General features: G+C 41.4%; 1 protein-coding gene across 2 annotated transcripts in view; it reads left to right on the forward strand.

Annotated features, from left to right (window-relative positions):
* LOC112114385 (copper-transporting ATPase 2-like) overlaps positions 1-23,932 on the forward strand; it is a 74,235-nt gene that overhangs the window by 24,187 nt on the left and 26,116 nt on the right. The window contains exons 1-5 of one of the 2 annotated variants that reach the window (XM_026653648.1): positions 6,462-6,813; positions 14,586-15,822; positions 19,783-20,052; positions 21,001-21,164; positions 21,577-21,738. In XM_026653648.1, the coding sequence (XP_026509433.1) occupies positions 6,571-6,813; positions 14,586-15,822; positions 19,783-20,052; positions 21,001-21,164; positions 21,577-21,738 (2,076 nt within the window). In that variant the 5' untranslated portion in view covers positions 6,462-6,570. Of the gene's footprint in view, positions 1-6,461; positions 6,814-14,585; positions 15,823-19,782; positions 20,053-21,000; positions 21,165-21,576; positions 21,739-23,932 lie in introns of those variants that run through there. The other variant, XM_026653649.2, reaches the window with a different exon arrangement.

Consider the following 23,932-nt stretch of genomic DNA (forward strand, 5'->3'; position numbering starts at 1 on the left):
TATTATCACCATATGATGAAACTATATCAGTTGTTTTTCCCCCAAATACAGAACAGATGTATTTATTGAACACTTCTGGGTTTTTTGCATTATTATTGATAATTCTACCATTTCCATCTAGTAATTCATAAATATCATTGTCAGGATTCTTTTTGTTCTTAATATATTTTAAAACTCCTTCTTATTGTCTTTACCTCTTCAGCCACAGACTTTTGCCTTGTGTCCCTTGGCTTCCTTTATCAGTTTTCTACAATTCCTAACTTCTGGTTTATATTCTATCAACTTCCCCTTTTCCATTTATTCTATATTATTTTGTTATTTATAAATGTGGCACATCAGAGTTGGTTGTTGAACATATTGACTGTTTATATTTTTTTGATTGCATGAGAAATATAGAACTTATATAGAAGGCAATTGTTTTTTGTACTTACACTTTGACCAAAAAATGGTATCTTTTCCCTATAATAATGTTATAAATCTTGTGGGTTCCAGGTCCAAATCCACAGAGTTCCTGCAGTGTTAGTGTGTAGATAACAGAAACAATTATCAACAGATTGTCTGTTTTAGGAGTGCCAAAGTACCAAGTCCAGATAATATACAGCCATAAATGTTAGGCCCAATAGCTACAGGATTAAAAATCAGTGATGTTTTAATTAACAGTAATTTTTCCATGACAGATACACTGAGCTTGGAGCATGCTGGATCCAAAACATTCTTTAATGTCTTGGGGAGCATTGGGTGTATAGAAGTGCAGATATTGATCTTCCTTGCAGTTCTACTGAACTCGATCTTATTCTGTTGTAAAACTGGTGTCAGATCAGAACTGGGCACACTCTTAGTTTGGGGAATAAGGTTGCTGGTCTTACTTTTGTTGTTACAAGTTTATAAGACAGATTCCTTAGTTTTTAGTTTGGGGACAGGAAGAGACTCCAACTCTCATGTTTTTCAAAGAACTGAAGCCAAAATTCAGACCTGGTTTGAACTGGGACAAAGTCACCAACTTCTGTTGATGCTGTTGCTTAAGCAGGTATGAATTTGGCTCCAAGTGTCTAGATTTTATGAAATCAAGTGGTTTGTATAACTTGTGTTATGATGATCCCAGGCTTTTACATATAAGAAATTATATTGCTTGTGATCATTTAATCTATTAATCTATTAAAGGAATATGTTTACCTTTCAATTTATGATGACACTGGTATATCTAAGAATTGCTATCATGCTTTTCCTGCAATGCTGTAATGAAGTATAAAAAAAGTTGGTTTAGGCTCTTTTGATCTCATAGGTCAAAACTGGGGTTCTGAAATCTGGGTGTGAATCCAATCCCCTACTTTAAGAGTGAAGAAAGTCAGTTATGTGTAAAATACCTAGTTGTGCCCTCTTCATAATAAATAGATATGGCCTTTTTTTTTCTTCATTAAAAAGTATGTCAGTTGGTTTGGAAAAGTACAGAATGTAGTTAAATGGCCTGAACCTGATTCAACTTCCACTGAAGTCAGTAGCAGAACTGACTGTCTTCAATGGAAAAAGTGTCTAGCCTTGTGTGGATTAATATGAAAGAAAAATGCCATGATAGGCAAAGATGTGTTAATACCATAGAATTATTTGAGTAGAAAATGTATAAATGTAATGACCCCAGGCCTTTGATTTACAGAAATCATAAATTCAGTGTCTGTTTTTCTGCAGAGTAAATTTGTTTTGTTTTCTCCCAGTCCAAGCAATATTTTGAAAACCAATTGCAAAGTTGTCAAGTCTCATGATTTTACTGTGTTTCATGATATTTTGTGGGGGTTTTTTCTTAAAGTTCCATCTCCTGGAGTCACGTGAATATATGAGATCTCAGCTCATTTTAATAAAAGTATGATTCTAGCCCTTGTAGCTGCAAAGAAAATCTTGAAAACACCAGCTGAGTGGACCTCAGGGCTCAAAAATGCAAAGGAAAATTAAAAAGAACCTTATAATATATATTCAGATCTTTTGCTTTTTAACCCAACATCATGATTTTGGGGGGCTGCCTTGTGATTTTTGAACACTTAGGGATAACAATACTGCATTTGTTCTCAATGATGTAACTAAATCAGAAGAATGGGCAAATGGCTCACTTGGCAATCAAGGCCATTCTGACTTTGTCAAATGGTAGATTATTTGTACTTTGAGTAGTAAAATTTCTCGACTTCCCTCTTCTGTTCCACCTGACATGCATGCATCTGAGCTTGTTCCTTTTGTCTGTCAGCTTAAGGAAATCTAACCCCCTAGGTTTGTCCTTGAACCCAGGCTTCTCATGTTGCAGTGCAATTGTTTTGGAAATTTTAAGATGTTTTCCTTTTGGGAAGAACCTAGAGAGATTAGAAATGGGCAGCAACCATTTTTTAAAAAGTGCAGGCGACTTCATCTTGGGAACATAATCTGCAAGCAATGGGTGTCTTCATTTGGGTTTAGAAAGCACTTAGCACATTATGGATGCTAACACAGTCTAAATAAATAATAATGTTTAGCAATTCCTGACGCCTTAATAAAGCAAACTCTGGGGTGTCCTTTTAATTTTCTGGCATGTGTTCCTTATCCTCATAATACTCTGCTATTGAAATCCTGCATTTCTGCAGAAAGTATCAAATTACATACCACCAAACCAAAGTGGATCCTTATTATTTCTAATCAAACCAATAATGTGCAAAAACAGTCCTGGAGCAATGCATCCCTTTACATCTTTGCACCAAAGACTAGCTCAGTGAAGCCTAAATGAGATCCTTAACTTCAATCTACTATCACTGATCACCTGAATGTGCCTCTCCCATCCACAGAGAACTATTTGCATCCAAAAGGCCCTTTTAAAATGAAGATCCATACCTTGCAAATACTAAAACAACCTTTTTTGTGCAAGCACAAAACCCTATAATAAATATGGCTACTTCAGTCCACATCCAAATTAATATTCAATATCCCCCTCCCCCAGTATGGGAAGAAGAAGACACTTTACCAAACTTAGGCCTGGTCTACACTGGGGGGGGGGGAAGAATCGATCTAAGATACACAACTTCAGCTATGAGAATAGCTTAGCTGAAGTCGACGTATCTTAGATCGAATTAAAATTACTTACTTTGCGTCCTCGCGGCGCGCCACAGCTCCCCCGTCAACTTTGCTTCCACCTCTCGTTGAGCTGCAGTTCAGCAGTCGACGGGAGAGCGATCGGGGATCGATTTATTGCGTCTACACTACACGTGATAAATCGATCCCTGATTGATAGATCGCTACCCGCCAATCCGGCGGGTAGTGTAGACGTACCCTTAGGGCAGATCTACACTTAAAATGCTGCATCAGTGCAGCTGCACTGCTGTAGCTTAAGTGAAGGTGTTCCTACGCTGGTTGGGGAGCTTCTGCCGTCAGTGTAGTTAATCCACTTCCGCGAGAGGTGATAACTTTGTCAAAAGGAAAAGCTCTCCTGCTGACATAGCGCTGTCTACTCAGGCTGGGGGGGAGGGGAGAGGCTAGGTTACTATAACTACGTTGCTCAGAGGGATGGATTTTTCACATCCCTTAGCGATGTAGTTATACTGATACAAGTCTGTAGTGTAGACCTGGCCATAGCCTGAGAGTCCAAATTTATCTTAACTGGAACTTGTCAGAAACCAGAATTTCTGTCCTGCAGGAAATACCAACATTTCAAATTTTGAATCTGAACAAAAAGCTGAAATTTCATGCAAAACAAAATCTCTGAAAAATTTCCATTCAGGATCATTAAATCATTTTTTGTTGTGATAAGGTGTGACGGGGTTGGGACTCACCACCTGGCGCCTCCTGCTGGTTGTCTCTGGGAATTAGCTCAGTCCAGTGGAGCACCCCCTCCTGGTGGTGTCCCATCCGTCGTCTCGCCCTTGGTTGGCATGTGGACCCGCGTTGCTCCCAACTCGCGGCGTCCTCTTCCGAACCACTGCCCTCCGGCAGTGCCTCTTAGTCCATCCACACCCCCTTCCGGGGGGGGCTGATCAGCAGTCTCTCTATGCCCCAACCACCATGTCCAACCCCCCCCCCCAAAGTCTAATCCCTCTTGTCAGGGATCTGGTGTAGTCTATAATGGCCGTTCCCTAAGGCCGATGGCTGGGTGTATTGCAAGAGGGGGAAGGGGGGACCCAGGCCCACCCTCTATTCTGGATCCCGGCCCAGAGACCCTCTGGCGGCAGCCTCGCTGTCCTCCTTCTCTCCCCTCTGTCTGTCCACGTCCCTGGGCCACTTCCCCTTCGGCTCCTCGCACCGGCTAGGCCCTTCCCCTCAGGGTCTACAGCGTAGCAGACCCCGGCCCTGCCCAGCACTGCGCTGTCCCAGGTGCTAGTCTCCCCCCTGGAGGCAAACCTTCCCCTCTCAAAGGCCTGGGACAGACTCCCTGCTCCCTTCCTAAGCAGCCTTTTTATAGGGCTGAGCCGGGCCCTGATTGGCTGTCTCCAATCTGGGCCCCGATTGGCTCCCACTAAGGCCTTCTCTGATTGGCTGCCCATCTGCGCAGGCCCACTGGCCTGCTGCAGCCCCCTCTAACATGGGGGTGGGGCAGACGCCCAACCACACAAGGTAAAACATGTCACTTTGACTTCTATATTTAAAAGATATGGTACATATAAAAGTATAAATGTATATTACATATAAGTAATAATAAAAAGTACAAAAATATTACGTATAAAAGTAATCGAATACAATACATAATATATTAAAATATTAATTGTAAATATTATGTATTATATTAGGTTACCTTTATTTATAATAAGTATTGCAAATAATTAGGGCTGTCAATTAACCGCAGTTAACTCATGCGATTAACTCAAAAAATTAATCGTGATTAAAAAAATTAATTGCAATTAATCGCATTGCTAAACAATAGAATACCAACTGAAATTTATTAAATATTTTTGGATTTTTTTTCTACATTTTCAAATATATTGATTTCTATTACAACACAGAATACAAAGTGTACAGTGCTCACTTTATATTATTTGTATTACAAATATTTGCACTGTAATATCCCATTCCGCCCCAGGCCCCATCCCCACCCGCCCTCTTCCACCAAGCCCCCACCCTGCCCTGCCTCTTCCCTCCCCCCGCTCCATCCAGGCCCCACCCCACCTCACCCCTTCTTCCAAGCCCCCACTCAAACCCCACCTCGCCTCTTCCCACCCAGTTCCGCCCCCTCCCCCAAGCACGCCCCATCCCCGCTCCTCCCCCTCCCCCCCAGCACCTCTTGCACGCCACAGAACAGCTGATCGCGGCGAGCCGGAGGTGCTGGGATAGAGGGGGAGGAGTTGATCGGCAGGGCTGCCAGTGGACGAGAGGCACGGGGTAGGAGGGGGAAACTGGCTGCCAATGGGTGCTAAGCACCCACTAATTTTTTTCCGTGGGTGCTCCAGCCCTGGCACCTATGCCTGGGAGCTTAAATTCATAACTTTGCAAGACACTAAAAATCATGGGCTGACTAGAGAGACTGCATTTATGGCTTATTACAACACACTATAACCCATTAAATAACACACACACACACAGATTTTGTTTCTGCCTTTCCCCCTGTGACTGGAGAGGTGTTAACTGGCTGCTTTACCTTGAATGGTCCTTTGCATAGAGTTAACACATATTTCTAAATTACTTGTTTCACCTTGTATTTAGCTGTGACATGCTGAGTACATTTCCCAGACCCGAAGAAGAGCTCTGTGTAAGCTCAAAAGCTTGTCTCTCTCACCAAAATAATTTGGGTCAATAAAAGAGATTACCTCACCAACCTTGTCTTTTTAATAGACAAGAAGAGATTTTTAGTTAGTGCAGCTGACAGCAGCGCTTTATGCAGGGGCGCTGGAACAATTTGTACAGTGGGAGTACTGAGAGCCATTGAACCAAACTGTAAACCCCGTATAAGATGGAAACCACTTCAAGCCTGGAGGTGCGACAGCACCCCTAGTTCCAGCACCTATGACTGTATGTTTGCAGTAGTTGAATAACTTTTCATATAAATGCAAGTCTGACAGGCTGGGAAATAACTATCTGTCAATGTAATCTGAGGCACGGTCTGAAATATAGAGGGGACAGTATTTCATTAAGAAATTGCCGTTCATTTCATAATAAAGGGAAGTGGATTATGTGGTACTGCCAACAGGCTGTGTGTCCAGGAGATGTGATTATGCACACGGCCACAGAGGAGCTACTGCTTGGCTGTTTGAGTTAATTATGCACTGGGTTGCTGCACACAGGTCATGTTTGAGGAGCTTGTGAAAGGCAGCTTTGGCTGAGCAAGCAGAAGTGCCGTGTGCAAAGATTAGTAGTGCTGCATGCAGTTTGGTGAGTGCAAAGGGATGCCAATTGGTGGGGAGTGTTTAAATCGGGTGCAAGAGTATACAGTTGAGTGCAGCATGGTACTTACATATAAAGGGGGCAGATTAGAATTAGGAGTTCACCATGAACACATAAAGAGGAGAACATTGATGTAGAGGAACAGAACTTTTGTTCTGGATATTGCTGGGAGAAGTTTTTCTGATAATTTATGGAATAACATCTCTTAAAAATTCCCATTTGGCATTACAATATTTGAAGCCTGGAAAGATAATGGAGAGGGAATCAGATGGTGATTTGAAAAGGGACCAGTCCACCCTGGCTACTTTAAACAACAAAAATGTAACCCTGGTGACTTTTCATAAGCGGCAATCATCTAATGCTGTGCCTGCACTACTGATTGTCAGCGAACCCTCCAAGTCAGGCTCTCCTGGAAAAGCAGGCGACTGCTCTCAGAAAGAAGAGAAAGTTTCACAGAGTTACAATGTGGGAGCATCAGAAGTCAACAGCATGCATGTAAGTTTGCAACTAAATGTACTGGAGCCTAAAAACAAAGTGTACTGGATATAGATTGTAAATTGATACGTTACCCCTTTATAGTCAAAGTTCATTATGATCCCAGGAGTGCTGATGTATAACTAATGTCTGTAAAATCCTTGGATTTTCTCGCATTAAAAAATTGCTGTACAAGTGCAAAGTATTTTGAAATTCTCTGAAAGATTATCTATAAATGCAAATGTTTAAAATATTAGGCACTATTTAACTAGTAGGCGTGATTGCCACCTCTACCTAGAATAATATGAAGTGAGAATCCCTAGTAATTACAACATATACATATAATGTGTTAGCCTTCCTTCTTTTTAAGCTGCGTTTATTTCAGAAGTTAGGCATCAGTTTGTGGTTTGGTTATCCTGTGGAATGAGAGAAATTGCCTGAACAGTGAAAATGATCGTAATTATAGATAAGTTACTTACCTATAACTATACCAGTGAAACCGGCAAAAGTTCATGGTAGCACAATTGCCACAACTGCCTTCTCACTCAGGCTTGTCTGTAACTATATCATAGTTTTGTACAATAAGTCTTATTAGGAGGAAGTGCTATTTCATTTTGAAAAACATGAACTTGTAAAATGCGTTTGTGATTCTTACTAAAAATACAGATGATACAGCATAGTACTAAAGTGCACATAAACTATAACAGTGTAACTTGACTCATAGTTTGGTGTTTTAACTGACAGGATATTTTTAATGACTTATCTTTTAAACCTGTGTATGTTTAGTTTAGTTTTAGAGTGACTTAAACAATTACCATCAAAGTAGAATGAAATGACAATCGGGGACAGACCAAGTAAACCTGAAGGCATTTACTGTCTCTAGTTGTTTTATGGAAAACATCTATAATATGAGAAACAAACATGACATAAGATTAGGTTACTTCTGCCAACTGGTCTTTTTACATACTTGGTTCAGGTAGTTACTATGTTGGGTACTGTACTACTAATTATATCAGAAACATGAAAACTGCATGCAATCAGGCTTTTTTCATTCCAAATCAGAAATACAGTACATGTACCACAGAGGCTTTCCCCCTCTGCGCCAATGTAAAAGTTTTAAACAAAGCTGCTTAAAGTAATCCATTTTTAATTAAACTTAAACTGAGCCCTTAGAGGCATTAAATGTGCGGTATATGGTATATCAATCTAGTAAGACTTGCTACAATTACTTAAACTTTTCTTTGCCTTCTTTCCTATTGGTAAAATGGGGGTGACAATACCTCCTTCACAGAGATGTAACAGGGTTTAGTTAGTAAAGTACTTTGAAGCTATAAAGGATCATATAGAGGTATTGCCTTTTAAAATTCATCTTCTCCTGAAGGATGAATTCCATGGAATAATACTGAGCTCCTGGTAGTGCTTTTAAAAGGGACAATGACTGTAACAGCTATGTATGGCTATTACTAGCTACTAATAACAGCGAGTAATAATAGCAGCTATTATTACTTTTTAATGGTCTTCTTTTGTTTGTGTTACTACACTAGGTTGAGAGTGAAGGGACGAAAGAAATGTCTAGATGGACACTCATGGCTGACAAACCAAAAAAATGTTTTACTCATTAAAATGACATTTTTAATTGTAAAGTGGCTGCTGTTTTATTACAGATTGAGCTGGTAGCACCTCCTATTATTGGGGCTGGGAGGTGGGGAGAGAGTGTAATTTGCCTGTGCAAATTATGTAACAATCTGAAAATCCCAGCGGCTAGGCTGGGTGACAAATAAACTCAGACAAGATGGATGTCCCTGTTTAGGGCCCTACCAAATTCACAGCCATGAAAAATGCCGTGAAATTTGGTCTCCCCCTGTGACATCTGGTCCTGTGTGCTTTTACCCTTTACTATACAGATTTCATGGGGGGAGATCAGTGTTTCTCAAATTGGGGGTCCTGACCCAAAAGGTAGTTGCAGGGGGGGGTCACAAGGTTATTTTAGGGGGTCATGGTATTGCCACCCTTACTTCTGTGCTGACTTCAGAGCTGGGTGGCATACCATACCATGCTACCCTTACTTATGCGCTGCTGCTGGCAGCAGCTCTGCCTTCAGAGCTGGGCTTCTGGCAAGCATCCACCACCCTCCAGCTGCTCAGCTCTGAAGGCAGCGCTGCCGCCAGCAGCAGCGCAGAAGTAAGAGTAGCAGTACCGCAACACTAAACTGGGAGGTGTGGTAGATACGCTGGAAGGTAGGGATAGGACACAGAGGGACCTAGACAAATTAGAGGATTGGGCCAAAAGAAATCTGATGAGGTTCAACAAGGACAAGTCCAGAGTCCTGCACTTAGGACGGAAGAATTCCATGCACTGCTACAGACTAGGGACCAAATGGCTAGGCAGCAGTTCTGCAGAAAAGGACCTAGGGGTTACAGTGGAGGAGAATCTGGATATGAGTCAACAGTGTGCCCTTGTTGCCAAGAAGGCTAACAGCATTTTGGGCTGTATAAGTAGGGGCATTGCCAGCAGATCAAGGGACGTGATCATTCCCCTCTATTCGACATTGGTGAGGCCACATCTGGAGTACTGTGTCCAGTTTTGGGCCCCACACTACAAGAAGGATGTGGAAAAATTGGAAAGAGTCCAGCGGAGGGCAACAAAAATGATTAGAGGGCTGGAGCACATGACTTATGAGGAGAGGCTGAGGGAACTGAGATTGTTTAGTCTGCAGAAGAGAAGAATGAGGGGGAATTTGATAGCTGCTTTCAACTACCTGAAAGGGAGTTCCAAAGAGGATGGATCTAGACTGTTCTCAGTGGTAGCAGATGACAGAACAAGGAGTAATGGTCTCAAGTTGCAGTGGGGGAGGTTTAGGTTGGATATTAGGAAAAACTTTTTCACTAGGAGGGTGGTGAAGCACTGGAATGGGTTACCTAGGGAGGTGGTGGAATCTCCATCCTTAGAGGTTTTTAAGGTCAGGCTTGACAAAGCCCTGGCTAGGATGATTTAGTTGGGGATTAGTCCCGCTTTGAGCAGGGGATTGGACTAGATGACCTCTTGAGGTCCCTTCCAACCCTGATATTCTATGATTCTATGAACCCCGCCCCCACAATAACCTTACGACACTCCCCCCCGCCCAACAACTCCTTTTTGGGTCAGGACCCCTACAATTATAAATTCTGAAATTTCAGATTTAAATAGCTGAAATCATGAAATTTACCATTTAAAAAATCCTATAACCGTGAAATTGACCAAAATGGACTGTGAGTTTGGTAGGGCCCTATCCATGTTGCAGTGAGATCTGCTAAGGGGGTTGATACTGGTGCATTTTCTGCTTTCTTGTGAATCTCTGCCTCCTGCCAGCTCACAGGAACAGAGCCGGCAAGGGGAATAGAAGACACCACTTGTCTTGTCCGTGCATCTGACATCCCAGTGGCCTCTGTCTCCTGGTTTTGCTGCTGATAGGTCACCGTGCTTCCCAGTTAGGTTATAAAGGTATTTTGTTGTCGTTTGTTTTAAAGCATAAAATGTGCAGCCAAACCATCACCTGTATCTTTCCATCCAAACCCCACTGTTTTTTCCACCCAGGGGTGGCTTTTATTCGCTGTACTGACTACTTAGGCTGCCACGCTCTTCCTTACACCCCAACCTATTGTTAGTAGTTGTTATATGCATTGCGATAGGGCCTGGAGGCCCCAATATAGGACCCATTGTGCTGGGAGCTGTTCTCACTCCTAATAAGAGACCATTCCTGCCAGAGCAGTTTACAATCTAAGCTAAGACAAGACTCAACAAGCTGGTGTAACAAATAATGGTGGGAACAGGAAACGGTGGCGCAGCTTCTCCTCACTGTGCTAGCTGTCTGGGCTGGAGCTCAACTCTTTGCTAGTCCTCAGCCTGAGGAACTGGGGCATGGCCTTCTCTACCAATGGGGTTCAGTCTTCCTCACAATGCTTTGGACCTAGAAAAGTTGGTGCTTCATGAGGTGGGATGGGGGAATGGATGGCCTTATGGTTAAGGCACTGGACTGTGCCTCACAAATTGGAAGAGCGGTAAATAATGAAGAGGACAAGTCACTCATATAGAGCAATCTGGATTGCTTGGCAAGCTGGGCGCAAGCAAACAATACACATTTTAATATAACTAAATGTAAATATATACATCTAGGAAGAAAGAAGTACGCTGTACTGACAGGATGGGGGAATCTATCCTGGGAAGCAGTGACTCTGAAAAAGATTTGGGGGTTGTGGTGACTAATTAGCTGAACGTGAGCTCCCAGAGCGATGCTGCAGCCAAAGGGCTAATGCGATCCTGGGATGTATAAACAAGGGAATAGTTTATTTTCCTTTTGTAGTCGGTACTAGTACAAACTATAGAGCAGCACCTGTTCACCATCAGAGGCCATTAAAGTTTCCCAGGCACTTCTTTGGCATTTTTAAGCTTCTGTGACCTTTTCAAAGATAGTCCCTTTGAGTTTTTGTCCGTTATGTCACACAGCCTGGTAGATATCCTTATTTTGTGTGTAATTGTTAAATTATATTCAGAAACTACATTTTAAGGCCGTGGGATACTAACAAACAAACAAACATATTTCTGTCTTATTAAATTTTTACCTTTTTATATTAGCAGCCTACTGCTTTCCTTTGACACGTAGAAACATGCAAACCAGATTTTTCATAAAACTACTGAACGAAAACTAAAAATCCTAGCTAAATACTTTAAATTAAATAGAAATACCAGAAAGGATTCATATCCACAAACCACCAACCGGCTTTTAACCAGTATGGTAGCCAGAACAGGGAAACCCAGCCCCCACCTTGAGTGAAATCTTGAGCCTAGTGAAGTCAGTGGCCAAACTCCCATTGACTCACTAGGATTAGCATTTTATGCCTTGTTTATAAACAATGAGGCAGCATTTTTTGTAACACAACCTTGAACTGCATCTGGTACGTTTAGAAAAAAACTTGCTAGAGCTAGTCAAAAAATGGGAAGTGGGGTTTTGTGAAAACCGGGGTGAACAGATTTAAATCAAGGCAATTGAAATGAGCAATTTTAATCATAGTTTAGATCAGCAGTTTTAATCATGATTTAAATCACACAATGGAAAGCCTCCATTTTTAAATAATCAGTTTTAATCAACTTTTCCATTTGTATTTCAGATGCATTCTCATTGGTTGATATAACCATTAAACATGTTGATTTACAACTAAACAGAGCCTTTGTACTAGAAAAAACACACCCCTGACTGACATAAGTTTCACCAACAAAAGTGCCGGTGTGGACAGCATTATGTCATAGCTACCACAGCTCATTCAGGGTGGTTCAGGGATGCTGGAACGGAGGGACCAAGGGGCCATGGCCCTCCCACTTTCTGAAAGCGGATGGGCCTGACCCATCCAATCCACTTTTTGCCCAGGGCCCAGCCCCCTGCCCCTCCTCTTCCCCCGAGGCCTCGCCCCCAGCCAGGCCGAAAGCTGGAGCCTGGCCCAGGGAGCCTAGGCAGCTGTGGGGAGCCACAGATCCTCCACTTGTCTGGGGTGACGGGGCCCGAGATTACCCTCCGGCCCGTGTCCCCACCCCTGGGTCCCCCACCCAGAGCAGATGGAGGGTTCTCAGCTCCCCACAGGGCTGTCGATTAATCATAGTTAACTCACGTGATCAACTCAAAAAAATTAATCATGATAAAAAAAATTGATTAATCGCAGTTTTAATCACACTTTTTAAACAACAGAATACGAATTGAAATTTATTAAATATTTTGGATGTTTTTCTACATTTTCATATATATTGTATTCTGTGTTGTAATTGAAATAAAAGTGCATATTTTTGTATATTTTTGATTATAAATATTTGCACTGTAAAAATGATAAACAAAAGAAATAGTATTTTTCAATTCACCTCATACAAGTACTGTAGTGCAATCTTTGTCATGAAAGTGCAATTTACAAATGTAGGGTTGTTTGTTTTGTTTTTGAGTGCAGTTATGTAAAAAAATTTTTTTTAAACTTTAGAGCCTACAAGTCCACTCAGTCCTACTTCTTGTTCAGTCAACCGCTCAGACAAACAAGTTTGTTTACATTTACAGGAGGTAATGCTGCCCACTTCTTATTTACAATCTCACCAGAAAGTGAGAACAGGCATTTCCATGGCACTTTTGTAGCTGGCGTTGCAAGGCATTTACATGCCAGATATGCTAAACATTCGTATGCCCCTTCATGCTTCAGCCATCATTCCAGAGGACATGCTTCCATGCTGATGACGCTCGTTAAAAAAAATGCATTAATTAAATTTGTGACACAATTCTCTCCCAAGGAGTTCAATGTCCCCTGCTCTTTTTTACCCGCATTCTGCCATATATTTCATGTTATAGCAGTCTCGGATGATGACCCAGCACATGTTGTTCATTTTAAGAACACTTTCACTGCAGATTTCACAAAACACAAAGAAGGTACCAATGTGAGATTTCTAAAGATAGCTACAGCACTCGACCCAAGGTTTAAGAAGCTGAAGTGCCTTCCAAAATCTGAGAGGAACGACATGTGGAGCATGCTTTCAGAATCTTAAAAGAGCAACACTCTGATGCGGAAACTACAGAACCCAAACCACCAAAAAAGAAAATCAACTTTCTGCTGGTGGCATCTGACTCAGATAATGAAAATGAACATGCGTTGGTACACACTGCTTTGGATTGTTATTAAGCAGAACCCGACATCAACATGGACGCATGTCCCCTGGAATGGTGGTTGAAGCATGAAGGGACATATGAATCTTTAGCGCATCTGGCACATAAATATCTTGCAACGCTGGCTACAACAGTGCCATGAGAATGCCTATTCTCACTTTCAGGTGACATTGCAAACAAGAAGCGGGCGGCAATATCTTCTGCAAATGTAAACAAACTTGTTTGTCTGAGCGACTAGCTGAACAAGTAGTAGGACTGAGTGGACTTGTAGGCTTTACAATTTTACATCGTTTTATTTTTGAATGCAGTTTTTTTGGTACATAATTTTACATTTGTAAGTTCAACTTTCATGATAAAGAGATTGCTCTACAGCAGTGGTTCTCAAACTAGGGCTGCTGCTTGTTCAGAGAAAGCCCCTGGCGGGCCGGGCTGGTTTGTTTACCTGCCGCGTCTGCAGGTTCGGCTTATTGCGGCTCCCACTGGCCGCGGTTCGCCGCTCCAGGCCAATGGGGGCTGCAGGAAGGGCAGCCAGCACGTCCCTCGGCACGCGCCGCTTCCTGCAGCCCCCATTGGCCTAGAACGGCAAACTGCCGCCAGTGGGAGCCGTGATCAGCCAAACCTGCAGACGCGGCAAGTAAACAAACTGGCCCAGCCCACGAGGGGCTTTCCCTGAACAAGCGGCGGCCCTAGTTTGAGAACCACTGATCTACAGTACTTGTATTAGGTGAATTGAAAAATACTATTTCTTTTGTTTTTTTTATAGTGCAAATACTTGTAATCAAAAATAAATATGAAGTGAGCACTGTACACTTTGTATTCTGTGTTGTAATTGAAATCAATATATTTGAAAATGTAGAAAACATCCAAAAATATTTAAATAAATGGTATTCTATTATTGTTTAATAGTACGATTAATCACACGATTAATTTTTTTAATCAGTTGACAGCTCTAGTTTAAACCTTAAGATATTTTGTATTTAAATTCAGATTTCATTTTAATCAGGTTTATTTTTAAAAAGAAAAACATAATTTATATAACAAAATAAAAATACACTTTTAAGGTTTTTCGAGAAGACAACTCAGAAGTTACATCTAATTTATTTTGTTTATTTTTCTTGCACTTCAGGCTTTGTCTAAGTCTAGCTCCCCTGCTAGTTGTGTATGGGAACCAGTCATGAACCAGAATTTTGCCTTTGACAACACTGGCTACGAGGGGAGCGCTGAAAATATGCCCTCTCTGCTTCCTCAAACGAGCACCGTCACAGTCAATATTTTGGGTATGACTTGCCAGTCTTGTGTGCAGTCGATAGAGGGCAGAATTTCCAAGGTGAAGGGCATTGTGAGCATCAAGATCTCTCTTGAGCAGAGCAATGCTGTAATAAAATATATACAGTCAGAAATAGGTCTCCAAGAGATTTGCCAGGAAATTGGAGAAATGGGCTTTGATGCCAACATTGCAGAAGGAAGAACTACAGCATCATCTGTAAGATCGACGTCCTTGGGAGAAGCACTATTGAAGCTGCGGGTAGAAGGTATGACATGCCAATCTTGTGTCAACATCATCGAAGGAAAGATTGGAAAACTACATGGCGTGCTGAGAATCAAAGTCTCCCTCAGTAACCAAGAAGCAGTCATTGCTTACCAGCCTTACATCATTCAACCTGAAGACCTCAAAAACCACATAGATAACATGGGGTATGAAAGCACGATTAAGAGCAAGCTAGCCCCATTAAAGCTTGGTATGATTGATCTAGAACGCTTGCAGACTACAAGCACAAAGAAAACTCCAGCCAGCCTGAACAATAGCAATGTGGAGCCAGTGGTGGGCAAAATGAATAGTACAACAACTATGACACTGGGAGTAGAAGGGATGCACTGCAAGTCTTGCGTCAAAAACATCGAAGGAAATATATCAGGTCTTCCAGGCGTACACAGTATTAAAGTGTCATTGGAACATAAAAATGCTGTTATGCAATTTAACCCAAACGTAATTACCCCAGTATCTTTGCAACAAGCCATTGAGGCCCTTCCACCTGGTAACTTTAAAGTATCCCTCCCTAATGGAGTGGAAGCAAATAACAGAGAGCTTTTATCAAAGGCAGCATTTTCATCACCTCAGTTTCGTAGCACGTCCTCTGGGGATCAGCTGACAAGCACATCTGTACTTAGTATTGATGGAATGACCTGTGGATCCTGTGTACAGTCCATAGAAGGCACAATGTCCCAAAGGAAAGGGGTACAACATATATCAGTTTCGTTAGCTGAAAGGACTGGAACCATACACTACAATTCAGCTGTAACTAATTCAGAAGAGCTAAGAGGTGCTATAGAAGACATGGGATTTGATGCTTCCATTCTCACAGGTACTTATATGTTTTCTATAATTAAGCAAGGAGAAAGTAAAAAAAAATTACTTTTAAAATTGATAGATGGGGTGTGTGTGTGTGTGTATTTGGTTTTTTGTTTGTTTTGTTTTTAAGGCTAGAAGTGACCATTATTATCTGGCCTGCCCTGTATAATACAGGCCATAGAATTTCACCCTGAAAAATTATTTATTTCCACATTCAAGTGAGTGTGTTATTGGGCAAAAGAGTTGTTTTAAGTTACGGAATGCAGTTAAAAGTCTAACCAGTAATATAGTGGCTTTTAAATAGCAGAGAACCTGAGAAAACACATGAGCTTCACTCCACTGAAGCAGGTCTCCACTCTTCTCCCCTCCACCCACCAAGCTGGTGTGAGTATAAATAATATACACAGAGAACAAACACTTTAATAATAAAAGCAACTATTTCCCTCACTGGAACTACTGCCTGGTATCTCAAGGCACGTCCACACTGCAGCTGGAGGTATGATTAGTAGCTGGTGTAGATGTACTTGCGCTAGCTGTACTCTAGCTAGCTTGTTAAAAATAGAAGTGAAGACGTAGGCTGCGCCAGCCAGCTAAAGTAAAGTCAGCACATGTATGTCTATATAAGCTGCAGATCACACTCTCAGCTGCAGTGCAGATGTATCCTTAGTAGATCTTCTGTACCTCACCTGTAGAATGGTTATGCCAAGGGCCTAATCCAGCTTCCAGTGACTCAATGTCAAAACTCCTATTGACTTCCGTGTCGGGGCACTGAAACAGTTATTATAGTGGGGGTGCTGAGAGCCATTAAATCAAATTGTAAACCCTGTATATAATGGAATCCACTTCAATCCAGGGGGTGCAGCATCCCCTCTCCCCCCCCCGCACCCCTAGTTCCAGCACCTATGTTCAATGGGAGAAGTATAATGTATAAATGTATAAAACAAGTGCACTGTGTTGAGCACATGAGTTTAATGGTTAAGATGTTGCTATAGTGCATAATCTCATTTACTTGGTGAATTTCAAAAGCAAGAATAATAGTAGTGAAAAGCTATTGCTTTACTCAGCATATAATTTTGACAGGTTTCCACACCCCATTTTTGCTTTGTCCCATTCCTAGGTCTTATTTTTAGTACATTGTTTATTCAGCTTTGTTTAGCAAATGAACAGATATAACAAAGTATTAGTGATAGAGAGAGAGAAACTATAGCTATAGAGCTCGTTACATACTAAAAGGCATAGTCACCTTTCAGAGATGACCAAGAATTTTAAACCACCAAGAAAGGAAACAGAGAGAAGAGAGAAGCATTTCATGCCGCAGATTGGTGCTGCCCAAATAGCAGAAACCCCTGTTCTGGGAGCTTGAGACAAAACCACACCTGCTTGGCTGAACCAATCAGAAGGTATTCTTTAACCAAGGGGCCTCTTGGGGAATCACACATCATAGGAAATTGTGATGCATTTTAACATTCTGAATCCACTTTATGGATTTATTCATAGATATTTAATTACTCCATATTTTCCCAAGTCACTATGACCACAGCACTTTATTTATTGCTGCATATTAAAATATAAATTAGAGCTAAAATACCAAACAAAAGGAGTATGCCTGTAGATTTATAAGAACTATGTAAATTTAGCAGTTAGGCTTATATCTGTTGAATTCTGAACCAGAAATAAAATTTCCTCTTTCTACATAATGGCTTAACGTGTATTAGAAGTCTCTTAAATTTTGTAAAGTTTTTGAAGGACAGATAAATTTAACAAAAAAATAACAAAACATAGAACACACAGAGACATAGCACCATTCACCTCCCACACCCCTGCCCTACTGTTCAAAACCATTAGACATACATTGACGCCAACTTGTAGGCTATCTTCTAATCACTGTAAGTATAATTCAAACTAGTTTTATATTATTTTATATGTCACCCACTTTCACACCATTCACACTTGTTTTTTCAGCATTATTTTATACAAAACACACCCAACCTACCTTAAAAGAAATCTAACAATGTAAAATTTGTTAATACACCTCATTTAGACAAAATACAGAATTTGTTTAAACTATTTTATGTAAAAGAGTTAATTATAATCTGTACCAGAGATATGAACACTCTTTTCCCACAGACACAGCACCAACATCCACCCTCCTTTTCTCTTTCTGAAAACAATTACTCATACATTCAAAGCAAATTGTATACTATTTTATAGATAAACTACCTTAAGAATATATTCAGTTTATTTTTGCTGTGTAGATAAGGCTCTTACACATGCGTTATACTGGTTTTTCAGCATTATTCTATATATACAATATACACAGAGCCTAAATTAAAAGAAATCTAATGGTATAAAATTGGTTAATATACCCAATTATGAGACAAAATGCAGGCTAGTTTAAACTATTTTATGTAAAAAGAATTGATAACACTTTTTACTACTTTTTCCACAAACACTGCCCTTTTTGTTAAGGTCATCCTGCTCTTTCAGAATTTAATGTATGGAATTAGATTGAACAACTGATTAAACTTTGATTTAATAAATAAAATAAAACCAGGAATGGGGTATTAGGGAAAACTGTGTTTTAGTATTTGAGGGGCAGTAGATAGTATATTTTAAGACCATTTTGTTTGTACTTTAAATGCTTTTAGCTATAAATATTTTGCATTATTAACTTGTGACTCATTTAGCAAAATAAAAAAAGCTAAAAACCACAAAATAACCCAGACTTTTAAAGGTAACATGAACAGAGCATGAGGATAAGAAAGTTGGTCTGGATTTTTACGATATTTTAACAAACTGGCTGGGTGGGGGTAGGGGAGAGCTTAAACTTATAGCAGATTCCACCTAGATTTTTTTGTTACCTTTGATTTAAGGTTGCTAGGCTGAAAATCCACATCAACACAACCTGTAAAAAGCAGGGAAATAAGCAGTAAAGTCATTCAGCACTCTGTCTACACTCCATCCATCAGTTCCTCTTCCCAATCGCAGCTCACCCCCCACAGCCCAACATATCTCTGCCCTCCTCCCCAGTACCCACTGGGCCGCCTGCAAGCCTCCACCCTCTTGCTTCCATCAGCCCAGAGGACCTGAACTATTTTTTCCCCATTGCAACTCCAGGATAGGGGCCCCCACTCTTTCCACCATGTTCTCCCACTTACAGCTGAGTGTAAGACAGTGGCAAAAAATAGCCAGTTAGAAGGTGACATCAATAGTTCAAGCATCTAAGATTGTCTGTGGGTAGATCTTGATGTGGGTGCAGAGGCCTCCCAGACCCAGATAAATGGGGCAGCTCCTTCAGCAGCTCCCTGGCTTAGTGTAGAGAACTGGTCTATGGATCTGGCTGGGGTTGGGGATTCTCCATCTGGGTATTCTACAGAGGTGGCCTACTCAGTGCCCGACAAGGGGAGGAATTGATCCCACTGGGCCTGATCCTGACAGATGCTAAGTATTGACAATATCCTTGACAAAAGTGTGACTTGTGAGTGCTCAGTATCTCTCAGGATCAAGTACACCAGTGCTCGCTGCTCAATTTATGGAGCAGCATTTGGATTACCTGCTGAGAAATGCTCTCGTGTTCTAATCCTGGTTAGAGATCAGGTGCTGAGCTGGAGTCCTGAAGGAAAGGAGATGAGGACAATATGAACATGTAACTGGGCTTCATTCTCTAATGCTTTATCTACCTCAGGGTAGATATTAATATCAACAAACAGACAGATAGAAGAGGATCATTCACTGATTGAAGGTGGATTGCCACTAAATAAAGCAAAATGGTCATGCAGTGTTGGTAATCTGCCCAAAAGTAACAAGTTACTTGTGGCTAAGGAAGCCAAGATCACAGGGTAGTTAGTCACCCTGTCATTTGAAAAACCTTGGATGTTTCTGTTGTTAAATGTGTTTCCAGTTTGCTGCTTTGAAACATTTTATCATAGTCTATTAACCCATGTTAATTCTGTTTATGGTGTGTTTATTCAAGATACCACCACTTGGAAATATATGGATCAACCTCTTTTCAGGGACGCTGCGATTCAGCCTAATGCTTGGGAGTCAGCTTCCCAGAGAACAGAAAATGTTTCTGAATCGTCTCATCAAGGCTACATGTCTGATGTCCAGTCAAAGAATTCTTACCTCAGTAGTCCAAAGCCACCCAGTGTAGAGACAACAGAAAAGTGCTTTATGCAGATCACAGGCATGACCTGCGCATCATGTGTGTCAAACATTGAAAGAAATCTGCAAAAAGAAGACGGTGAGATGTCTAACATTCCTAGAGAGGGTCTGTAAAGTACTTTGGGATCTTCTGGATGTGAAGGATACTGCATTCTGTCAATAATAATTAATACCTAGCTCTTACATAGCAATTTACATCAGTAGATCTCAAAGCACTTTACACAGGTCAGTATCATCCCCACTTTACAGATGGGGAAACTGAGCCAGTAGGCGGGAAGTGACTTGCCCAAGGTCACCCAGCAGGGCAGTGGCAGAGCCAGGAATTGAACCCAGGTCTCCTGAGCCCCAGTCCAGAGCTCTGTCTCCTAAAGCTCTTTGTTGTTATACACATTAAAATGTGTTCTTGAGGGTAGGTGTAATTAATATTCTTATTTACTTAATTATGTACTCATGTTGATACTAGCCACGCTACTACACCTCTACCCTGATATAACGCTGTCCTTGGGAGCCAAAAAATCTTACTGCATTATAGGTGAAACCGCGTTACATCGAACTTGCTTTGATCCGCCGGAGTGCGCAGCCCCGCCCACCTGGAGCACTGCTTTACCGCGTTATATCCGGATTCGTGTTATATTGGGTCGCTTTATATCAGGGTAGAGGTGTATATTCAATCCATCAGTGACTATACCAGTTGGGGAATATACTGGATAGTAGGGATAGCTGGTGGGTAGACCCATAGTAAGACATAGCGCCTGCCCCAAAGAGCTTCCAATCCGATTCTCATATTCTTCAAATGCTAATAGGAATTGAATGAATAAATTAAAGGGAAGAATCTGTATCTTGAGAAATGGAAGCTGTTGTCCTATTTTGTCAATACGCTCATGGCATAACACTAGCGTGGGGAGAGTGATTAAAGCCATTAAATGTCCAAGCATTATATGACTGGTATGCCCCTTGATTATCAATTGCATTATGTGTTCTCAAAGGAGGTACAGTATCTAATATAACCCAATTGCTCCCATTGCAGGCATCGTTTCAGTGCTAGTAGCACTGATGGCAGGAAAAGCGGAGATAAAATACAAGCCAGAGAGCATTCAGCCTCTTGAAATAGTACAGCTGATCCAAAACTTGGGCTTCAATGCTACAGTCATAGAAGATCATACTGCTACAGATGGCAATGCAGAGCTTATTGTGAGTATCATGATAGGAACGTAAGGATGTTGTGGTACGTGTACAAGTTTGACAGGAATGTGTCTTTGCAAATGAATCTATTCTAATGGGTTGTGGTTTTGAACAGCGGTGGTGCTGGATGCTGCTGCTGCTGCTTTTCTTAACTACTCAAGAAAAAAATTATTCAAAAGGAGCAAAACTGTTTCTACTGGGTAAAGAGAGATGAACAGCTACCCAAGTGCACAGAGAAGGCTTTCTTGGCAGGAAAACACTGCACTCCTCATGAATCCAGTGAAAACCTTTTTTTTATCGGTTTCACAAGCAGTGCAGACTTTTTGCATAACTTTGAAAAGCCCCAAACAAGGGGCAGTGGTGAGAGAGATTGCTCTCAACTGCAGAGATCACTAACTGTATTTACAATTCTCTTCTTCAGATTACGGGGATGACTTGTGCTTCATGTGTTCACAATATTGAATCCAAACTAACCAGAACTAATGGCATCTTCTATGCCTCGGTAGCGCTTGCTACCAGCAAAGCTCACATCCAGTTTGATCCTGAAATCATTGGACCTCGAGATATTATACAAATTATTGAGGTAAGTTTTTAAAACAAACCAATAATAAATATAAGGTGATGTTAAAACAAATGGAAGTGACTAAAAGTGCTGAGAGGCTCACTGACCTTGGCAGCTTTAGATAAAGTACACTTAACATATGTGACAAAGCCAATAGTGTATGGTCAATGGAGGCTACATACTTCAAAGGGTAGCCTCCAGAGATATTAACCATTTCAGTGCTTTTTAAAAGTATCAATACCTGGTAAAAATGTGATGTACTCCTCCGTTACTGCTCAGTGTACTGCACCAGGTGCTTCTCTGAACTGCAGATAGTCCAATGGAATGTTACCTCAGATTGCTCTCTACTGCCACCTAGAGACTCTAAGAGCAGCTATGCAGCAGAAAGGCACTAAACCCAGGTAAATACCACTTTGAAAACGTACAGTAGAACCTCAGAGTCACAAACACCAGAGTTATGAACTAACTGGTCAACCACACGTCTCTTTTGGAACCGGAAGTTCGCAATCAGGCAGCAGCAGAGACAAAAAAAAGGGGGGGGGGAATACATTACAGTACTGTGTTAAATGTAAATTACTAAAAAATAAAGGGAAAGTTTAAAAAAAAAAAGATTTGACAAGGTAAGGAAACTGTTTCTGTGTTTGTTTCATTTAAATTAAGACGGCTAAAAGCAGCATTTTTCTTCTGCATAGTAAAGTTTTAAAGCTGTATTAAGTCAATGTTCAGTTGTAAACTTTTGAAAGAACCACCATAACGTTTTGTTCAGTTCTGAACATTTCAGAGTTACGAACTGCAGTGGGGCTCCTGGGGTCCATACTGGACTGTGGGACCGCTGAGCCCTCTGTCCCACCAATCTGGGGTGTCCCTCTCACACTGTGATGCTGTGTCTGACAGGCACTGCACTTACACAGACATCCACAGGCAGGGACACACCCAACTAAGTTACATGAATGACCTCCCAGCCACTCATGAACCATCAACAGGGAGGCTCCAGCCAGTTCCCCCCAGCTCCCCAGCCTTGCACCCCAGAACCGTACTGTCTTGCCCTGGTCAGAAGCCTGGCCAGTGTAAGTTCATTACCCAGTTTGCCTCTTCCTTGATGTGGAGAGGACACACACTAGCCTTTGTAAACTGAGCTGAGATTTCCTAAGCACTTCAACCAGTTTGAGATAAAATATAAAACAGATTTATTAACTACAGAAAGATAGATTTTAAGTGATTATAAGTAGCAAACATAGAGATCAAAGTTGGTTACTTAAGAAATAAAAATAAATTTGCAGTCTGAGTTCTACAAACTAAACAGGGTTTGAATCAAGCCATGTCTCACCCTGACAGATGGTACAAACAGGTCACAGATCCTCAATACACAGGCTGGGGCTCTTTCCCGGCCAGGGACCACCCTCCCCAGTTCAAAGTCTTTTTCCTCCAGATGTGTTTCCAGATGTTGAGTTGTGGAGGGAGCGAGGCCAAATAAGGATGTCACTCCCCCTCTTTTATAGTTTCTTCCAACTTGCTAGAAAGATCTTTGCTGTGAGGAGGGTTAGTCCACCCCCATGGCATATGTGCCCCCTCCAGGAAATCTCTAGGATAGCAGATTCTTTTCTTGATGGATGTTGATGAGCCATTAATGCTGTCTGGCTACTCTATTGTTGTACCTGAAAGGTTGGTTGTGGGTGTTCCCAACCTCACAACATATTTCAGTAACACATACAGCAATACTTCATAACCTCACATATAATGATAGCACATACAATCCAATGGGATATTAATGTTCAACAGATCAATACTTTTAAAATGATACCTCACAAGGCATACTTTGTACAAAACATATCATAATTATATGATGGTGGTGAATATGGGGATTCCAGGGTGCTGCTTTGAGGTACAGAGTGTCACACGAACAACCTCCATTCCTGAGGTGTTTGTAACTCTGAGGTTCTATTGTACCTCAATTTTAATTGGAATTGACTCCCATGGTTGTTCAGAACAATCAGTGAGACGCACAATAGATGTTCAAAGCAGCCTCTTAAAAGCAAAACACCTTGTAATGTGCTTCTAAACCGGGGTTCCCAAACTTGGCTTGCGGTTTGTTCAAGGTAAGCCCCTGGCAGGCCACGAGATGCTTTGTTTACCCAAGCGTCCACAGGTACGGCTGCTCGCAGCTCCCAGTGGCCGCGGTTCGCCGTTCCCAGCCAATGGGAGCTGCGGGAAGCGG

The sequence above is a fragment of the Terrapene carolina genome, unplaced genomic scaffold (genome assembly GCF_002925995.2).
Source record: "Terrapene carolina triunguis isolate 2854851 unplaced genomic scaffold, T_m_triunguis-2.0 Scaffold142, whole genome shotgun sequence".
Classification (NCBI taxonomy): domain Eukaryota; kingdom Metazoa; phylum Chordata; order Testudines; family Emydidae; genus Terrapene; species Terrapene triunguis.